Source organism: Bactrocera oleae, chromosome X (assembly GCF_042242935.1).
Source record: "Bactrocera oleae isolate idBacOlea1 chromosome X, idBacOlea1, whole genome shotgun sequence".
NCBI lineage: Eukaryota > Metazoa > Arthropoda > Insecta > Diptera > Tephritidae > Bactrocera > Bactrocera oleae.
The window spans coordinates 15783330-15804358 of record NC_091541.1 but is presented as its reverse complement, the minus strand read 5'-3'; the positions used below and the strand labels follow the sequence as shown (position 1 = coordinate 15804358).

The 21029-nt window shown below is 43.2% G+C and overlaps 1 protein-coding gene across 8 annotated transcripts in view; it reads left to right on the top strand.

Moving 5' to 3' along the window:
• Positions 1-219: 219 nt before the first annotated feature.
• Zip102B (Zinc/iron regulated transporter-related protein 102B) overlaps positions 220-21029 on the top strand; it is a 268559-nt gene continuing 247749 nt past the window's right edge. For 5 of the 8 annotated variants that reach the window (XR_011397331.1, XR_011397330.1, XM_070112550.1 and 2 more), the window contains exon 1: positions 564-1057. Coding sequence is in view for 4 of the 8 variants with exons in the window: in XM_070112550.1 (XP_069968651.1) it covers positions 959-1057 (99 nt within the window). In the remaining 4 variants the exon portion in view is untranslated. Of the gene's footprint in view, positions 262-563; positions 1058-2510; positions 2753-2831; positions 3493-21029 lie in introns of those variants that run through there. The other 3 variants (XM_070112554.1, XM_070112553.1, XM_070112555.1) reach the window with 3 other exon arrangements.

The window sequence follows — 21029 nt, the reverse complement described above, 5'->3', positions numbered from 1 at the left end:
TATAACATACATACAAACAATAGATAACGAAATTCAAATTTTCGAACATATCGTATATATTCATTTGAATCCGAGAGCTATTGTGTATCAGCGAACTATTACGAGCGTGCCATCCGAGCACGAGCGGCACGGTCCCTTCGCTTCTTCTCGTCGTTCCCTAGTAAGTAGTTCAACGCAAAAAAAAACTATGGACACTCCGGTGTTGGACCGATCAGGATTATATATTTTTGTCGAATGTTAGCACTTAAATTTCTTGAAACTGTGAGTATGCATTACTTTACAATTGTTTAACTTTAAATACAAATATTTCGAAAACTATAAGTCTGAGGCGGGTATATGTGCATACACATTTTAATCCTGAGGCCCTCCTCTATGCGTTCATTCCATCAGATAGCGGCGCCAAAAGAATTGTAATCGTGCCCTTAACCAGGATTCATTGTATATATACCATATCATATACATATATACCTATAGCTAACCAAGGCAGCTATTAAATAAATGGGCGTGATATTGGAGATGTAAAATAACTTGTAGTAATAATGTTTGTGTAAACGAAGCATTAGTTTAGCCAGTTTAATATTGTTGATTTGTTTTTGAAGTTTTCGTTCTATACCCTGTGTTTCTATTTCAATACTCCCCAAATAATAAACTTGAAAACCACTAGGCGATTTCAACACGATTTATAAATAAAATTTTTCTAAAGGATTCTGTTATCAGTTGAATCTCTCAATGTTTCCGTACGTTTTTGATATAAGTAATAGTTGTTGAACTTAATCGCGAACACATATGTGTCAACGTCAAAGTAGCCGAGCTTTAAACGTGGCATTCCATTGCATTTCCATTTTTTTTTTGTTATATATACAAAAGAAGAGAATTTATTCAAATATTGTGCGAAGACTAAACTTTAGAGTTTAAATTGTGTCTGAAAAACAAAAAAGTTACAATAACAATATTAGAAATGGTGGAAGATACGTTCATGCTTGTTTCTCTCGTAATCGTTATGCTTGTTGGTTCATATATGGCGGGCATGATACCATTGGTGATGAGGCTAAGTGAGGTACGTACTAAAAACTATTTTTTCATCACTTTGGGTGGGATTTAGAGTAACATCTGCCAAATTCGGGGGTAAATTTTAAAATAGCATCTCCAGAATTCTGGGTTAAAATGGGGGTAAATGTATAGTTTAGGTTCCCCAACTAAGGAGGCCTCAAAAATATAGTTTTCGAGATATTTGCATTTTAATTCGAAAATTTCACAAATGTTATTTTACAATTTCTCGATTTATGGTTAACTTTTCTTTTATATTATGCATTTATTACACACTAACACTTCACTACAATGTTTCTACATATTTATTTTATATTAAAAATTTGAAATATTTGCTTTAAAAAATCACTTTTTTTTACATAATTTTCATTATGTTGGTTGGGTTCCATGTTGTCAGATAATAGGTGTTGCCATATCCAAACGAATGAAAGCAATCAAAATAAATAATAAACCCAATTACCCTCTACAAAATATTATGAACTAAATTTTCCATTTTAATAAAAGAACAAGGTTTTATGGCTTAAACGTATGTTTTATTGCATCTGATAATTTCACATATCATGCATGATATGTATTCATATATCAAATTTTCAAAAACTTCACTGTTATTATATTTATCCTTAATAAAAATGAGAGAGTGATTTACCCTCCTTAACATTACTCTTTTGTTTGTTTAGAGATCTTATTTGAACTGGCGGCCTTCGGCCGCGTTTAAAAAAAATAACCCTGGTCGGTCCAACACCGGGGTGTTCATAATTCAATCAAGTCAAACTCCTTTCTGCACTGGCGGCCTTCGGCCGCGCTTCAAAAAAATAACCCTGGCCAATCCAATACCATAATTTATCAATAGAAGGGAATGAACAAAATTGTAGTTCATGTATTTGGGGTATAATCCTCTTTTATTGTTCATTTTAATTCGCTTTCAAAATATAAATATATATATATATAATAGATATGGCAACACTTGTTAGCTGACAACATGGAACCCATTTGTTGTTGTTCATATAACGAAAATTATGTAAAATTAAATGCTTATTTCAAGCAAATACTTAAATATTTAATATAAAATAAATATGTAGAAACATTGAAGTGAAGTGTTAGTGTATGGCATATTAAGTGCTTAATATAAAAGAAAAGTTAACCATAAATCGAGAAATTGTAAAATAAATTTTGTGAAATTTTCAACTTAAAATGCAAATATCTCGAAAACTATAAGTTTCCGGCGGCAATAATTATATATATTCGTGATCTGAATCTCCTCTATCCAACCATACCCCTCTTAGCACTGAAATCGTGGGATGCTAAACTAAAGCCGACCCCAAATCCGTGAGCGAAAAGTGAATTTTTTCAATACTATTTTGTTTTTAATTTCTTTTCTAATTTGTATAATAAATATGCATTAAAAATAAAAAAAATTATGATACGTTTAAATTTATTTTTTTATTTTTTCCTTTTGCTGAAAGGAGTTCGGTGCAAAAGAACTACGGACACCCCGGTGTTGGACCGATCAGGGTTATTTTTTTGAAGCGCGGCCGAAGGCCGCCAGTGTGGAAAGGAGTTCGACGATCTCCGATATTTGTTCATACCATCAGACCACGGCGCCAAAGAAGTTGTGACTGTTACATTTCTTCAGTACTATTTTTGGGTCGGCTTTAGTATACCATCCCACGATTAAAATAAATATGTAGAAACATTGCAGTGAAGTGTAAGTGTATAATAAGTGCATAATATAAAAGAAAAATTAATTATATATCGAGAAATTGTAAGATAAAATTTGTGGAATTTTCGACTTAAAATGCAAATATCTTAAAACTATAAGTTTCCGGCGGTAATAATTATATATATTCGTGATCTGGAGAATCTCCTCTATCCTACCATACCCCTCTTAACCCTGAAATAGAGGGATGTATACTAAAGTTCCCCTTTTTTGTTTAAAGAAAAGGTTTAACTCGCTGAACTTGAAATTACAGCAAGTGATCTGAATTCTGCAGAATTTTGCCGCCACAACAACCACAACTAAGGGACTTGAAAAATATGTGCAAAGTGCTTTAAATATATTTGTAAATATATACATAAATTACTGAAAAATTCACTTTCCGCTCACGGATTTGTAGTCTTAGCGTAAAAATAAACCGTTTAAAAAAATATTTCATTTCTGTGGCCTCCTTAGTTGGGGAACCTAAACTATACATTTACCCAAAAAAGTTACAATAACAATATTAAAAATGGCGGAAGATAAGTTCTTGCTTGTTTCTCTCGTAAAATCGTTGTGCTTGTTGGTTCATATATGGCGGGCATGCTACCATTGCTGATGAGGCTAAGTCCCGTTTCCACGACAGTCGGGTCTACGTAACCGGAACGGACCCGGATTTATTCCGGCCAAGGACTGTAAACTCGGCAGAATTCTGTCGCTGCAACAACAACAACAACAACAGACTAAGTGATGTATGTATAAAAAACTATTTGTTAATTACTTTGGGTGGGATTTAGAATAGCATCTGTGGCTATGTCCGGATAGACATTGAGGAGGTTTTCCAGAATAAGAAAATATTAAAGTTGTACAAAAATTACTTTAGTTCATCATTTAACCTTTGTTCAATTCTTTTTATTGAAACAATAACAAAAGGTTTGCATTCTAACAATTAATTAGTGTTACCATATCTACATATTTACAAAGAAACCAAACAGAATATAAAAAAAAAAAAACAGATAATACCCCAATGGCAGGAAATAAATAACACGTTATTAGTTTTTCTCTCTTTCTTCAAAGTTAAATACATATTGAGTAAAAAATAAATGTCAGTGGCCGTACATTTGTCCTCATACTACTAGTGAACAATTATTGCTTTATGGGCCGGGGCAGTATCTTGTTGAAAGCAGTTTGGATTACTGCGAAACATACTGAATACGTGAGCAGAGAAGTGTTCAACAAGCACTTCCTCCAAATATTATTTTTCATTAAGTTTTACGCATTTATCAATGAAAATGAGAGTTAGTTTTCCTTTTGCAGATACGTTGATACGTTTTGATACCTTTCAATAGCTCTTTTATCAGCTGCCTGAAACACAAAAAGTTTCTCATCAGAAGCACAACCTCTCAATTGGCGTGCTGCTGAAGTACCGAATCCCTTTTTTCTCTTCTCTTTTGCTTTTGTCGTTCCTAGTTCGGGGCATGCTATTCTAAAATTTACCCTTCAAAAATTCAAAAATTTTAAATATGTAATTTTTTGATTCATTTTTCACTTGTGTTGGTCACTTTTACATTACATCTGCAGTTAAAATTTTTTTTTAAAAGTAAGCGTCTGCTTAGCCAAATTCGGTACATAACATTCTTCTCATACAAGGTGTGTTCCAAAGTAAGCAGGACTGTAAAAAAAAAAGACAGAACAAATGGTTTTATCGGCAAAATCAATTAATTTTATTCCACATAGTCTCCTTCTGCTTTAATACAGCTTTTTGCACGGTCCAAAAGCATGTCCAACGAGTGTCCAGAGCAAGATCGAGTAGATAGTTGCATTCATGAGCCGGGAGCGCGTAACGATAGCTCCGTTCCAAGAAACCAAGTTAAACAGCCGCTAAGGATCGCGAGCGAGATAATGGTGGACGCCTAGCCTTCATATTGCACAACACCGTGCAATATCGTCTAATCGATGTTGATATCGACCGCAGGGACACTACCCTTGAATGTCAGGGTATAGCTGTCCGGTCAAGCGATGTCGAGCACGAAATATTTAATATATACATCCCCCCAGTTACATGTTGCCCAACAGGATATCACCCGAACATAGATGCGCTACTTCGTGGTGAAAACCGTTTGGTGCTAGGCGACTTTAACGCGCATCACGATCTTTGGCATTCCTACCTGTCAAACGATCGTAGGGGGATGGAGCTGGCGGAACAGATTGACGTTTCGACATTCTGCACAATGAATGCGAAGCCCTCACCAGAATTATGGGAACCTGTAATAGCTCGCCAGATATTACCATCGCTAGCAGTGGTCTGATAAATAGTATAACCTGGCGATCTATGCTAACTCTCGCATCAGACCATCTGCCCATAATTATCTCGAACGAGAAACCTCCTGACTTTATTTCTGTGGACAACCGCACTTTTGGAGACTTTAACAAAGCTAACTGGGTCGGCTTCACAGAATTTACCGAGAGCACCTTCCACGCACTACCCATTCCTACGGACGTCATCGTTGGCGAGCGCCAATTCCGCAAGGCAATTCGCCGCTGCTACTGCTCGCTTCATACCGGCTGGAAGAATAGCGGAACTCTGCCCTAATTTCCCAGTCGAAGCAGCTGTACTAGTAAACGAGCGCCATGCCGATCCCTGTGATCCCCGAATAAGGGATCTCAATTTGGAGATTCGGCAAATGGTAAACCATCATAAGCGGACAAAGTGGATAGAGCACCTGAAGTCCTGCAACCTCTCCACCGGTGTGAGTAAGCTTTGGGCTACTGTCAAGGCCCTGTCAAATCAGAGGAGACATAACGATCGGGTTGAAATTCAATTCGATGGCCATGTCTCCTCGGACCCGAAGAAGTGCGCGAGCTATTTTAGCCGGCAGTTTACACTGCACCCTTCGACTGACAAGGCCAAACGTTGTGTTACCCGACGGCTGCGCAAAATACCAAAAGACCGCGCGCCACTTACTTTCACCGATGGGGAGGTTCAGAGTGCCATCACAAAGGCCAAATAATCCAAATCCATTGGCCCTGACGGAATAAGAATGCTGATGCTAAAACATATAAGCTCGACGGGAGTAAACTATCTCACCAAGGTCCTCAACTTGTCGATGGCCACTCTTCAAATACCCGATGTGTGGAAAGTCGGAAGAGTGGTCCCACTACTGAAACCTGGGAAACGCGCCAACAAAGGGGAGTCTTATCGCCCGATAACTCTCCTTTCCCCAGTAGTGAAGACACTTAAGGCCTTGTTACTCCCGTCATTCACTCACCACCTGAGCCTAGCAGATCATCAGCATGGCTTCCGAAAAGTGCATAGTACCACCACAGCACTTAGCGTCATAAACGCCCAGATAGTTCATGGCCTGAACCAGAAGCCACCCTGCGAGAGGACGATCCTCGTAGCGTTGGACTTGTCGAAAGCCTTCGACACAGTCAACCACACAACGCTACTTGAGGACATCGAACAATCTACGCTCCCTTCAGGGCTGAAGCGGTGGACCATGAACTACCTGAGCGGTCGGCAATCATCCGTACTGTTTCGAGGTCAAAACTCCAAACTGAGAAGAATTAAACAGGGGGTTCCGCAGGGTGGTGTCCTCTCCCCTTTGCTGTTTAATTTCTACATCTCGAAACTCCCTCAACCACCAGAGGGAATTTCCGTGACCTCGTACGCTGATTACTGCACGATATTGACGTCGGGCAATGGAATCGATGGCATGTGCTCGACAGTAAACAGCTATCTCTCTGATCTTTCTCGCTTCTTCTCTGTAAGGAGTCCGACACTCTGCCCCACCTAATCCACAGCGACCATATTTACAAACTGGACGAAGGAGTACAGACTGGATCTAAACATTTCAGTCGATGGCACCAAAATTCCGACGGTAAACAACCCTAAAATTTTAGGCGTTACACTTGACAGTCTTTGCTCCTTCACTCCCCACACGACCGCGATAACTGCCAAAGAACAGAGCCGCAACAAAATCCTCAAATCGCTTGCCGGCAGCTCTTGGAGAAATTACAAAGAAACGTTGTTGGCAACATACAAGACAATCGGCCGGCCGGTCCTAAATTATGCAGCCCCAATATGGTCGCCTGGATGCAGTGCCATGCAGACGAGGAAGCTTCAGACCTGTCAGACCACTGCACTCCGGACTGTCACGGGATGCCTCTTGATGTCTCCAATCGAACACCTACACAGTGAGGTGATTACGTCGACGACATTAGACAGTACGCCGACCGGACTTCGGACGCAACGAACTTCAGACAGGCACTGACCGCCATTCACAGTGGAGCCATCAACACCTTCACCGAGTCCCTCGCAGTGAATGGCGTATTACGAGTAAAACCACCACCCATAGCAGACGTAGAGCTCGAGTTGCCTCGCGAAACCAGAGTGACCCTCGCGCAACTTCGTTCTGGATACTGTAGCAGGTTAAACTCCTACTTATCCAGAATCGACCCGCACATACCCAATATATGTCTTGCATGCGATGAGTCTCCGAATGACACTAACCACCTATTTGCATGCCCAACGAACCCCACTCATCTAACACCCATTTCCATATGGTTCGACCCCGTCGAAACAGCTCGTTTCCTGGGCCTCCCGTTAGATGAACTCCAGGACAACTAATCTGGAATTGATCACCCAAACGGGGACTACGTAATCGTTACAACACCAACACCAACAACAGTGTTTTAGCTCGTTGCCCGGTATGGCCGTCAGTATGCCGGTGCAAGCCTTTTGAATGACCTCCACGTCTGTATAACGCTTTCCTTTCATTGGCAAATGCATTTTTCCGAAAAGGTAGAAGTCGCACGGTGCCATATCAGGTGAATACGGGGAGTGCTTGATTGTTAAAATGTTATTTTTGGTCAAATAATCGGCCACAAGCGTCGATCGATGAGACGGCGCATTATCGTGCAACAAACGCCAACTTCCATCTTCGCGATATTCGGGCCGAACACATCGAATACGGCGCACCAAACGCTTCAAAACTCCAAGGTAGAATACCGCATTACAATACCCTTGGAATCATAAAAACAAATCAGCATTGTCTTCACTTTTGACTTCTCCACGACCACTTTGAAAACGTTGAACCCACTCGTGCACTCTGCTACGGGATAGGCAATCATCGCCATAAACTTGTTTCATCAATTGAAACGTTTCGGTAAAAGTTTTACCAATTTTAAAACAAAATTTAATGTTGGCTCTTTGTTCGAAGCTCATTTTCGCACCGATGACAAAAACATACTGACACTTAAAACGTAATAACTTCACTTCCAATAGATTAAATGTTATGAAATTTTTACTGGAAGTCTATAAAGGATAGCAGATTCTAACACACTAGTCGACATATATATGGCGCCACTAGAGTTTACTTTGTTATTTCTATATTACAGTGCGAAAATGGGCGAAATCGGATTACAACCACGCCTATTACCCATATAACACCATTTCAACTTCAATCTGATTCTTTCGCTGTCCACTATGCAAATCAAGCAAGAATTATTGTATCGGAGTAAAACTTTGCGTGAATAATGCGTTTAAAGTATGCCATCTTGTAAACAAAAATTGTCAAAATCGAACCAAAACTGTTCAAGCCCCTAGGTTCTAAATATGGACCTTGCACCAGTGCCTATAGTTGACTTTTTACCGAAAATATCGGTCAATATGGTATTCATATATTCAAATAAATAAATAAAACTCGATAATAGTATGATTTAGTGTCAAAAATGGGTTCAATGGGATCAATACTTCCTTTAATATAAAATTTTGTCAACACCTGGAATAATTTACCGGGCCTTGATCCTTGCAAGTTGCGAGAGTATAAAAGGTTCGGTTACACCCGAACTTAGATCTTCCTTACTTGTTAAATTTTGTATACGATTGGTATCCTGCTGTGTGTGTGTGTATGCTGCTGCTTCCAGTAAGGTTGGTGTGTAGTGTATGTGTGTACTGATATTTCCAGGTGCGGTGTGCCAGCAGCCGTAGGCGAATGTTTAGCCTAGCAGTCGCTGGAGCTGTCGCAACGTTGTCACAACTTTGCTGAGGCCTGTCCTGCGCTGATATTGCGGCATTAAGGGTTGGTGTCGCGTCGATGTGATATTGAGTTGACGGCTAGGCTGCGGACGCCGAGCTACATCATGGTTGCGGCGTACGGAGGGCCGTGCAACAGGGCTTCCTTGGTTTTTGTGCAGCAAGGTATGATGCGGCCTCCGCAGAATTGGCACATGTGTCGGACACGCATTCCTGTTGTGTGTCATGTGTCTGGACCAAACAGTACCCATATGTCTGGGCCACCTGCTGCCATTGATTGGGCGTCACCCGTAAAAATAGGGCAGTGCTGCAGCCGGCAACAAAGCGGGCATCGGAGACAGGGCAGCTCCGAAACTAAAGCCGGCGTTGGGCGCATGGCACTTCGTGCAGTTGTTGCCGTGGTTGTTCGAGGCGCTGTTACGGGGGTAGCCCCAGTGACAGCTGAACGTATGGTTAGCGTTGGTGTAACCGGCATTTTAGCGTCCATAGCTACCTGTATGGAGAAAAGGGCTAGTTTAGTTACGACTCAATGGTTGTGATTTATCATATTTGCGGTTTATTTCGGTTTTAGGTTATTATACGGATGTTTCGATTTCTGCGTGTAAATGTTATTGTACGGATGGTTTATTACTTGCATTTTCATTATTATTTTGTTTATTTATTTATACGCCAATCGGCAATATACATAGATATAATAAAGAATTAAAGTATTATATAAAAGTGGCTAGGATATATTAGTGTAATATCTGGAAAATATTTAAATAATTGTAAGGTAATATGTAATTCAGACTTGATTTAGATGTAATTCCGACGAGCAGGTGTCTCTTGGTGTTTTCGGTAAAAGCAGCGTATGTTCCTCCATAGAAATCAATTTCACCTAATTTGTAGAAAATGCAGAGGTCAGCGACCTGTCGACGAGAAGACAGTTTGTTTATACAGTAGCACTGGTAGACTTCATCAGTAGAGCAGATGTGACTTGGTGACGATAGTTTATAGGCCAGTGACTTACAGAATTTACGCTGCACCTTTTCAACTTTATCGATTGTCGTGTTAGTGTAGGGAGACCAGATTACCGAACCATATTCCAAAATTGGTAGTACAAGTGACTTAAATAGTCTAATGAGTGTCCAAGGGTTTTTGAAATCTTTACCACTCCTCAGTATAAATCCAAGGGCTTTGAACGCCTTTGATGTAATTTTGTCTGCGTGGTGTGAGAAGGTGAGCTTATTATCAACAATGATACCTAAGTCTTTTATGTTCTCGACCTCCGCTATCTCAAGCCCATCATCGGTGAGTGTGAGCGAGCGAAAGATACGGCCGCACATTTGCTTGCGTTGAGATCCAGCTTGTTCACTCGACACCAGTCACTGAGGATATTTATGTCTTGTTGCAAAATTATGATGTCTGTCTCACAAGTAATCGGTCTAAATATTTTGAGGTCATCAGCATACAGAAATAAATCAGAAGCAAAATTATTACCAATGTCGTTGACGAAGATGTTAAATAGTACAGGACCAAGGTGAGATCCTTGTGGCACACCAGAGATTACTTCATATTCACTGGATAAGTGGCCATCTACTCTGACTTGCAAGCGTCTGCCTGTGAGGTATGTACGTATCTAAGCTAATGCACGTCCCGCCACACCATATTTACTTAGCTTATCTAAAAGTATTTCGTAGTCAACAAGGTTGTTGTTGTTGTTATAACGATTATCTAATCCCCGTTTGGGTGATAAATTCTAGATTCGTTGTCGTCGAGGTCATCTAACGGAAGGCCCAGGAAACTAGCTGTTTCGACGGGGTCGGACCATAGGGAAAGGGGTGTTAGATGAGTGGGGTTTGTTGGGCATGCAAAGAGGTTGTTAGTGTCATGCGGAGACTCATTGCATGCAGGACATGTGTTTGGTATGTCAGGGTCTATTCTGGATAGGTAGGAGTTTAACCTGCTACAGTATCCAGAACGAAGTTGCGCGAGGGTCACTCTAGATTCGCGAGGCAACTCGAGCTCTGTGTCTGCAATGGGTGGTGGTTTGACTCGTATTACGCCATTCACTGAAAGGGGGTCGGTGAAGGTGTTAATGGCTCCACTGTGAATGGCGGTCAGTGCTTGTCTGAAGTTAGTTGCGTCCGAAGTCTGGTCGGCGTGCTGTCTGATGTCGTCGACGTAGTCAGGGAAGGACCTCTTGATGTTCCTAGGAGGCTGCTCCGCTGCAAGCAGGCGTCTGCAGGGGTGGTTTCTGCGAAAACATCCCAGCAGAAACTGCTTGGAGAGGAGCTCGTTATGTTCCTTAACCGGAAGCATACGGGCCTCGCTATGTAGGTGTTCGATTGGGGACATCAAGAGGCACCCCGTGATAGTCCGGAGTGCAGTGTTCTGACAAGTCTGAAGCTTCTTATTCTGCGTGTCACTGCATCCAGGCGACCATATTGCGGTTGCATAATTGAGGACCGGCCGGCCGATTGCCTTGTATGTTGCCAACAACGTTTCTTTGTCCTTTCCCCATGAGCTGCCGGCAAGCGACTTGAGGATTTTGTTGCGGCTCTGTACTTTGGCAGTTATCGCGGTCGTGTGAGAAGTGAAAGAGCTCAGACTGTCCAAAGTGACGCCTAAAATTTTAGGGTTATTTACTGTCGGAATTTTTGTGCCATCGACTGAAATGTTCCGGTCCAGTCTGTACTCCTTCGTCCAATAGGTGAAGATGGTCGCTGTGGATTTAGTGGGGGAGAGTGTTAAGTTCCTTGCAGAAAAGAAGCGAGAAAGATCGGAGAGGTAGCCGTTTACTTTTGAACACATGCCATCGATTCCATTGCCCGACGTCAATATCGTACAGTCATCTGCGTACGAGGTCATTGAAATTCCCGCTTGTGGCTGGGGGAGTTTCGAAATGTAGAAACGAAAGAATGTAGCAGGGAGAGGACACCGCCCTGCGGAACCCCCTGTTTAATTTTCCTGAGTTTGGAGTTTTGACCTCGAAGTAGTACGGATGAGTGTCGACCGCTCAGGTAGTTCATGGTCCACCGCTTCAGCCCTGGAGGGAGCGTTGATTGTTCCAGGTCCTCAAGTAGCGTTGCGTGATTGACTGTGTCAAAAGCTTTTGACAAGTCCAACGCTACGAGGATCGTCCTCTCGCAGGGTGGCTTCTGGTTCAGGCCATGAACTATCTGGGCGTTTATGACGCTAAGTGCTGTGGTGGTACTGTGCACTTTACGGAAACCATGCTGATGGTCTGCTAGGCTCAGGTGGTGGGTGAATGACGGGAGTAACAAGGCCTCAAGTGTCTTCACTACTGGGGAAAGGAGAGTTATCGGGCGATAAGACTCCCCTTTGTTGGCGGGTTTCCCAGGTTTCAGCAGTGGGACCACTCTTCCGACTTTCCACACATCGGGTATTTGAAGAGTGGATATCGACAGGTTGAGGACCTTGGTGAGGTAGTTTACTCCCGTTGGGCCTAGATGTTTTAACATCAGCATGTTTATTCCGTCAGGGCCGATGGATTTAGACGATTTCGCCTTTTTGATGACACTCTGAACCTCCCCATCGGTGAAAGTAAGTGGTGCGCAGTCTTTTGGCATTTTGCGCAACCGTCGGGTAACACATCGTTTGGCCTTGTCGGTCGAAGGGTGCAGTATAAACTGCCGGCTAAAGTAGCTCGCGCACTTCTTCGGGTCCGAGGAGGCAGGGCCATCGAATTGGATTTCAACCCGATCGTCATGTTTCCTCGGATTTGACAGGGCCTTGACAGTAGTCCAAAGCTTACTCACACCGGTGGAGAGGTTGCAGGACTTCAGGTGCTCTATCCATTTTGTCCGCTTATGATGGTTTACCATTTGCTGAATCTCCAAATTGAGATCCCTTATTCGGGGATCACAGGGATCGGCATGGCGTAAGGTCTCGCGCTCATTTGCTAATACAGCTGCTTCGGCTGGGAAATTAGGGCGGAGTTCCGCTATTCTTCCAGCCGGGATGAAGCGAGCTGTAGCAGCAGCGATCACCTTGCGGAATTGACGCTCGCCAACGATGACGTCCGTAGGAATGGATAGTGCGTTGAAGGTGCTCTCAGTAAATTCTGTGAAGCCGACCCAGTTAGCTTTGTTAATGTTAACATAGGTGCGGTTATCCACAGAAATAAAGTCAGGAGGTTTCTCGATCGAGATAATTATGGGCAGATGGTCTGATGCAAGAGTTAGCATAGGTCGCCAGGTTATACTATTTATCAGACCACCGCTAGCGATGGTAATATCTGGCGAGCTATTACAGGTGCCCATAATTCTGGTGGGGGCTTCGTCATTCATTGTGCAGAATGTCGAATCGTCTATCTGTTCCGCCAGCTCCATCCCCCTACGATCGTTTGACAGGCAGGAATGCCAAAGATCGTGATGCGCGTTAAAGTCGCCTAGCACCAGACGGTTTTCACGGACAGCTATTCCCTGACATTCTAGGGTAGTGTCCCTGCGGTCGATGTCAACATCGATTAGACGATATTGCACGGTGTTGTGCAATATGAAGGCTAGGCCTCCACCATTATCCCGCTCGCGATCCTTACGTAAAACGTTGAAACCTGCACAACTCAGAAGATCTGAGCGGCTGTTTAACTTGGTTTCTTGGACCGCAGCTATCGTTACGCGCTCCCGGCTCATAAATGCAACTATCTCCTCGATCTTGCTCTGGAGTCCGTTGCAGTTAAATTGTAAGAGTCGCGTTTGTCGCGGGTGTCCAGTCGAGATCCTGGGGGTGAGTGGGGTGCGTGTAGGTGGTGGTTGTTGCAGCTGTGCTATCCGCATGGGCGGTTGTCGCACTATGGTGTTGGTTGGCGACGCCACTGTTTGTGATTGCGGGGGCAGACTCCCACAGCATAGGGCAACATACGACGCACTCCACTCTCGTGTGGTGCGCAGGCCAGAACACGACAGAAAGTGACACCAGCCAGTACAAGAATTGCACTTGACTGATGTGACATTCCGGCGTATTATGGTCTGACACACGGAACAGACTGTGCGAGGAACCAGGAGTTGCTGTGTGGTTCTCGCACGGGGATTGGAGCTGGATGAAGGTGATGGCTCCATCCATTGCATGTATTGCACCTAACCGAGGTGGAATTTGGATGGAGCCTTTTTGCGCATACGCAGCAGTAGAATACCTCGGGGCCCGGGTTGGACTCGATGCCAGCACGGGTCAGGAGGATACGGAGCAACCCTGCTGCTAGGCGTTGCTCCAGTGACGACAAACTTAATCTAAAACTTACCGATCCAAACAGGGTTAGATCGTCGAAATAACAGCCCTTGGCCGGATAAAATCCGGGTCAATTCCGGTATCGCAGAACCGGCTGTTGTGGGAATTGTCAACACGGTCGAAAGCCTTGCTGAAGTCTGTGTAAATGCTGTGTGTGCAGTTGCCGGAATCCATGGAGTTCAGCAGTTTGTCGACGTATATGAACAAATTGGTAGTGGTGGATCTGTCACTAGTAAAGCCATGTTGTTTGGTTATTATGATGTTTTCAAATGCCTGACGTATCTGTGGAAGCACTAACCTCTCAAATAGTTTTGCAAGTGCAGACTGTATGCAGATAGGATGGTAGTTGATAACCAATGTCTTGGGCCCCTCTTTATGAATCGGTGAGATGTATGACAGTTTCCAGTAGGTCGGGAAGGTACCATGGTGAAGAGATTCGCCAAATATATGTGTCAAAGGCTCACATAGGCCTACCGCACAGTTTTTGATGAATATGTTAGGGAAACCATCGGGGCCTGGACCTTTGCTGGGGTCGAGAGCAAGGAGTTCTTTGAGTACTGCATCGTAGGTCACTGTCAGGGCATCCAAGTGTGTGCGCTGTGTACCAGGATTGAAGGTTGCAATACCTGTGTCGTTGCTATTCGATGGCGCGTAGATGCTGTGGAAGAAGGACGCAAAGAGGTTACTGATACCTGGTCCCGTATCTGCTGAGCGGTCATCCCAGGCTACGGAAGATGGTATATGTCACCGGTGCAACGGTTTTTGTCCTTGATAAAATTCCAGAATGCTTTGATCTCCGATTGCAGTTTGTCCTCTACCTTGTCGACATAACTTTTGTAGCATTCGATACTTAACTTTTTGCATTCCAATCTTAACCTGCTGAATCGTAAATAATTTGGCTTAGTTTTCCGAATTTTATATATCAGGTGTGCAGATTTCTTCTGTTTGACTTTGTGAATGAGATCATGTGAGAACCAGGATGGATAGTTACTTGGCTTGTGTACGTGTACTGGAACAAACTGGTTTACACCTTCAAAGATTTTTACATAGAGAAAGTCCAACTTACTGTCAATAGTCTCGAGTTTGTAGAGGTCAATCCAGTTCGTTCTTAAGGGAGAGGTATAAAGGGCTGCGTAGTTAGCCTTTTTAAATACGTCTGATGAGGAATTATCTGGCGTCAACCCCGGCAAAAAATTTAGCAAGATGTCGATAGCAGGATGGTACTTATCTTCCGGGACAAGAGCAACTGCGTGTTCCGGAGAAGAGTCAATGTCACTGAAACAAAGGTCAAGTGTTGAGTTCCAGGCATTTTGAATGTTATTTTGTTGAGTGCAGTTTAATGAGGCAAAGCCATCATAAAGTTGCTTTTTACATTCGAAACGAGGCAAGTCGCCGACAATCATGACGTTGGAGTTTTGGTATTTGTCCATTATAAATGAAACGGTAGCTATGTGGCACTCGAAGATCTCAAGAGTTGATTCAGGAGGTATGTAGATGCAGCCGATGATCATATCGCGAGAAGCTCCCTTGACACGGATGAATATTTGCTCTAAATCATTGTTTGTTATTGCAATTTGGTCTGTATGGAGACTACGTTTACAGGCGATGAAGACACCACCACCACGTACCTGCTCGTTGATGAGAGAAACACGGTCTTTACGGTAAATACTATATGTTGAATCAATGACTTCACCATCACATATGGATGAGTGAAGCCAGGATTCCGAAATACATACAACGTCGTACTGGTTAGCCGCTAATGCTGTTTGAAATGTTGAGAGTTTTGTACGCAGACCTCTGACGTTCTGGTAGCACAGGTGGACGTAAGATACTTTCTTCTTGCTCGTTGAGCGCACGGAAATTTCTTTTAAATTTCTTGGGACACCGTGGATATATTTAATTGTGTTACTGTCATCACCATTCTTCCCGATGGAATCAAGCTCTTGACGCAAATTTTTCAGATGAAGTTGTTGAGAGGGAGTTATATCAGTCTTGAAAATAAAACCTGAGTTTTCGTCTGTTGGTCTGTATTTGATAATGGAAAGTGCATCGGCTGCTGAGCGGGTGGCAATGCGAAGAGGACGTGTACGTCCAGGTGTAGGACGACCCAGTCTACGTAACTTGAGTGCAGTGGCCTTGAGACTGGGAGGCAAAGCTGAAACTAACCTTGTTCTGTCATCCTCTAAACGGTCCTTTCCAGCAGCTTTATCAGACTCAGGAATATTTAGGGCAATCACGTTGGTTTCACGGCGTTTTCGTTCCGACAGTTCAGTAAAAAACTCTTCCTGACTGGTAGGCAGCCTCATATCTACGTTTAGCTTGTCTTCAACTGATGTAAGTTTGTCATCCAGGGCAGAACATTGATTTGATAGCGAGACGTTTTGTTCTGACAGTTTGCTTACCTCTTTTTTTAAGTCCTTGATTTCACTTACAACTGATTTTTTTTAGGTCCCTGAATTCACGTTCATAATTTGTTGTAAAACGTTCAAAGTGTCTCTTGATTAAGGTTTCAATATGCTTTGACGGTGGCGGATCATCTGATGCCTCCTCATCGGAATCCAATACATCACATGTCTTAACATTAGTGTCACTTGCACATGAGTCACAGTTCCAAACTGTTTCTTTTTTCTTAATGCTGTTGGCGATGGATTTAAACTCATCGGATGAAAGGTTGGTGCACTTTGAGTGAAACCAACGTCGACAAGCCGCACATTGAATACTTGGCTGCGTTTTATCCCGGATTATGTCTGAGCAATAACCACAAATCTGTTGTGTTGTATTTACTTTTTGGGGTGGCATTTTGTAAGTACACGATACAGGAAAAAAAGACATGTTCCAAATAATTCCGGAGTAATTTTTTTATTTTCGTGTATTATCAATGCATTCATTCACTCTATGATGTCTAATTCATAATCAATGTTAATGTTTGTTATGCTTTTTATTACTACACCTCACAATATTACGTCGCACACACCTTTCTTTGTTGTACGAAATTCAATTATGGTTCAATATCAAAATTTAATCGAACTTTTCCTTGTACATCCTTTATATTTTCTTATAAGAATTATTATTTTCTTTTAAGGAAACTTATATGTGGCATTAATTTAATATTCTTTCACTTTTATATATACAATTGATGTAATATTTTCAGATATTACGAAGCACTTTTCACTATGCACACTGCGCATGTTCACAGCTACCTAACCATCTGAGAATCGGTCCAGGGCGCGCCACTTACTTTCACCGATGGGGAGGTTCAGAGTGCCATCACAAAGGCCAAATAATCCAAATCCATTGGCCCTGACGGAATAAGAATGCTGATGCTAAAACATATAAGCTCGACGGGAGTAAACTATCTCAGCAAGGCCCTCAACTTGTCGATGGCCACTCTTCAAATACCCGATGTGTGGAAAGTCGGAAGAGTGGTCCCACTACTGAAACCTGGGAAACCCGCCAACAAAGGGGAGTCTTATCGCCCGATAACTCTCCTTTCCCCAGTAGTAAAGACACTTGAGGCCTTGTTACTCCCGTCATTCACTCACCATCTGAGCCTAGCAGATCATCAGCATGGCTTCCGAAAAGTGCATAGTACCACCACAGCACTTAGCGTCATAAACGCCCAGATAGTTCATGGCCTGAACCAGAAGCCACCCTGCGAGAGGACGATCCTCGTAGCGTTGGACTTGTCGAAAGCCTTCGACACAGTCAACCACACAACGCTACTTGAGGACATCGAACAATCTACGCTCCCTTCAGGGCTGAAGCGGTGGACCATGAACTACCTGAGCGGTCGGCAATCATCCGTACTGTTTCGAGGTCAAAACTCCAAACTGAGAATAATTAAACAGGGGGTTCCGCAGGGTGGTGTCCTCTTCCCTTTACTGTTTAATTTCTACATCTCGAAACTCCCTCAACCACTAGAGGGAATTTCCGTGACCTCGTACGCTGATGACTGCACGATATTGACGTCCGGCAATGGAATCGATGGCATGTGCTCGACAGTAAACAGCTATCTCTCTGATCTTTCTCGCTTCTTCTCTGCAAGGAGTCTGACACTCTCCCCCACCTAATCCACAGCGACCATATTTACAAACTGGACGAAGGAGTACAGACTGGATCTAAACATTTCAGTCGATGGTACCAAAATTCCGACGGTAAACAACCCTAAAATTTTAGGCGTTACACTAGACAGTCTTTGCTCCTTCACTACCCACACGACCGCGATAACTGCCAAAGTACAGAGCCGCAACAAAATCCTCAAATCGCTTGCCGGCAGCTCTTGGGGATAAATTAAATTATGCAGCCCCAATATGGTCGCCTGGATGCAGTGCCATGCAGACGAGGAAGCTTCAGACCTGTCAGACCACTGCACTCCGGACTGTCACGGGATGCCTCTTGATGTCTCCAATCGAACACCTACACAGTGAGGTGATTACGTCGACGACATTAGACAGTACGCCGACCGGACTTCGGACGCAACGAACTTCAGACAGGCACTGACCGCCATTCACAGTGGAGCCATCAACACCTTCACCGACTCCCTCGCAGTGAATGGCGTATTACGAGTAAAACCACCACCCATAGCAGTCGTAGAGCTCGAGTTGCCTCGCGTAACCAAAGTGACCCTCGCGCAACTTCGTTCTGGATACTGTAGCAGGTTAAACTCCTACTTATCCAGAATCGACCCGCACATACCCAATATATGTCTTGCATGCGATGAGTCTCCGAATGACACTAACCACCTATTTGCATGCCCAACGAACCCCACTCATCTAACACCCATTTCCATATGGTTCGACCCCGTCGAAACAGCTCGTTTCCTGGGCCTCCCGTTAGATGAACTCCAGGACAACGAATCTGGAATTGATCACCCAAACGGGGACTACGTAATCGTTACAACACCAACACCAACAACAGTGTTTTAGCTCGCTGCCCGGTATGGCCGTCAGTACGCCGGTGCAAGCCTTTTGAATGACCTCCACGTCTGTATAACGCTTTCCTTTCATTGGCAAATGCATTTTTCCGAAAAGGTAGAAGTCGCACGGTGCCATATCAGGTGAATACGGGGAGTGCTTGATTGTTAAAATGTTATTTTTGGTCAAATAATCGGCCACAAGCGTCGATCGATGAGACGGCGCATTATTGTGCAACAAACGCCAACTTCCATCTTCGCGATATTCGGGCCGAACACATCGAATACGGCGCACCAAACGCTTCAAAACTCCAAGGTAGAATACCGCTTTAACGTTTTGGCCGGGTGGAACAAATTCTTTGTGGACAATACCCTTGGAATCATAAAAACAAATCAGCATTGTCTTCACTTTGACTTCTCCACGACCACTTTGAAAACGTTGGACCCACTCTTGCACTCTGCTACGGGATAGGCAATCATCGGCATAAACTTGTTTCATCAATTGACACGTTTCGGTAAAAGTTTTACCAATTTTAAAACAAAATTTAATGTTGGCTCTTTGTTCGAAGCTCATTTTCGCACCGATGACAAAAACATACTGACACTTAAAACGCAATAACTTCACTTCCAATAGATGAAATGACATGAAAGTTTTACTGGAAGTCTATAAAGGATAGCAGATTCTAACACACTAGTCGATATATATATGGCGCCACTAGAGTTTACTTTGTTATTTCTATATTACAGTGCGAAAATGGGCGAAATCGGATTACAACCACGCCTATTACCCATATAACACCATTTCAACTTCAATCTGATTCTTTCGCTGTCCACTATGCAAATCAAGCAAGAATTATTGTATCGGAGTAAAACTTTGCGAGAATAATGCGTTTAAAGTATGCCATCTTGTAAACAAAAATTGTCAAAATCGAACCAAAACTGTTCAAGCCCCTAGGTTCTAAATATGGACCTTGCACCAGTGCCTATAGTTGACTTTTTACCGAAAATATCGGTCAATATGGTATTCATATATTCAAATAAATAAATAAAACTCGATAATAGTATGATTTTGTGTCAAAAATGGGTTCAATGGGATCAATACTTCCTTTAATATAAAATTTTGTCAACACCTGGAATAATTTACCGGGCCTTGATCCTTACAAGTTGCGAGAGTATAAAATGTTCGGTTACACCCGAACTTAGATCTTCCTTACTTGTTAAATTTTGTATACGATTGGTATCCTGCTGTGTGTGTGTATGCTGCTGCTTCCAGTAAGGTTGGTGTGTAGTGTATGTGTGTACTGATATTTCCAGGTGCGGTGTGCCAGCAGCCGTAGGCGAATGTTTAGCCTAGCAGTCGCTGGAGCTGTCGCAACGTTGTCACAATTTTGCTGAGGCCTGTCCTGCGGTGAGATTGCGGCATTAAGGGTTGGTGTCGCGTCGATGTGATATTGAGTTGACGGCTAGGCTGCGGACGCCGAGCTACATCATGGTTGCGGCGTACGGAGGGCCGTGCAACAGGGCTTCCTTGGTTTTTGTGCAGCAAGGTATGATGCGGCCTCCGCAGAATTGGCACATGTGTCGGACACGCATTCCTGCGTGTCATGCGTCTGGACCAAACAGTACCCATATGTCTTGGCCACCTGCTGCCATTGATTGGGCGTCACCCGTAAAAATGGGGCAGTGCTGCAGCCGGCAACAGAGCGGGCATCGGAGACAGGGCAGCTCCGAAACTAAAGCCGGCGTTGGGCGCATGGCACTTCGTGCAGTTGTTGCCGTGGTTGTTCGAGGCGCTGTTACGGGGGTAGCCCCAGTGACAGCTGAACGTATGGTTAGCGTTGGTGTAACCGGCATTTTAGCGTCCATAGCTACCTGTATGGAGAAAACGGCTAGTTTAGTTACGACTCAATGGTTGTGGTTTATCATATTTGCGGTTTATTTCGGTTTTAGGTTATTATACGGATGTCGATTTCTGTGTGTAAATGTTATTGTACGGATGGTTTATTACTTGCATTTTCATTATTATTTTGTTTATTTATTTATACGCCAATCGGCAATATACATAGATATAATAAAGAATTAAAGTATTATACAAAAGTGGCTAGGGTATA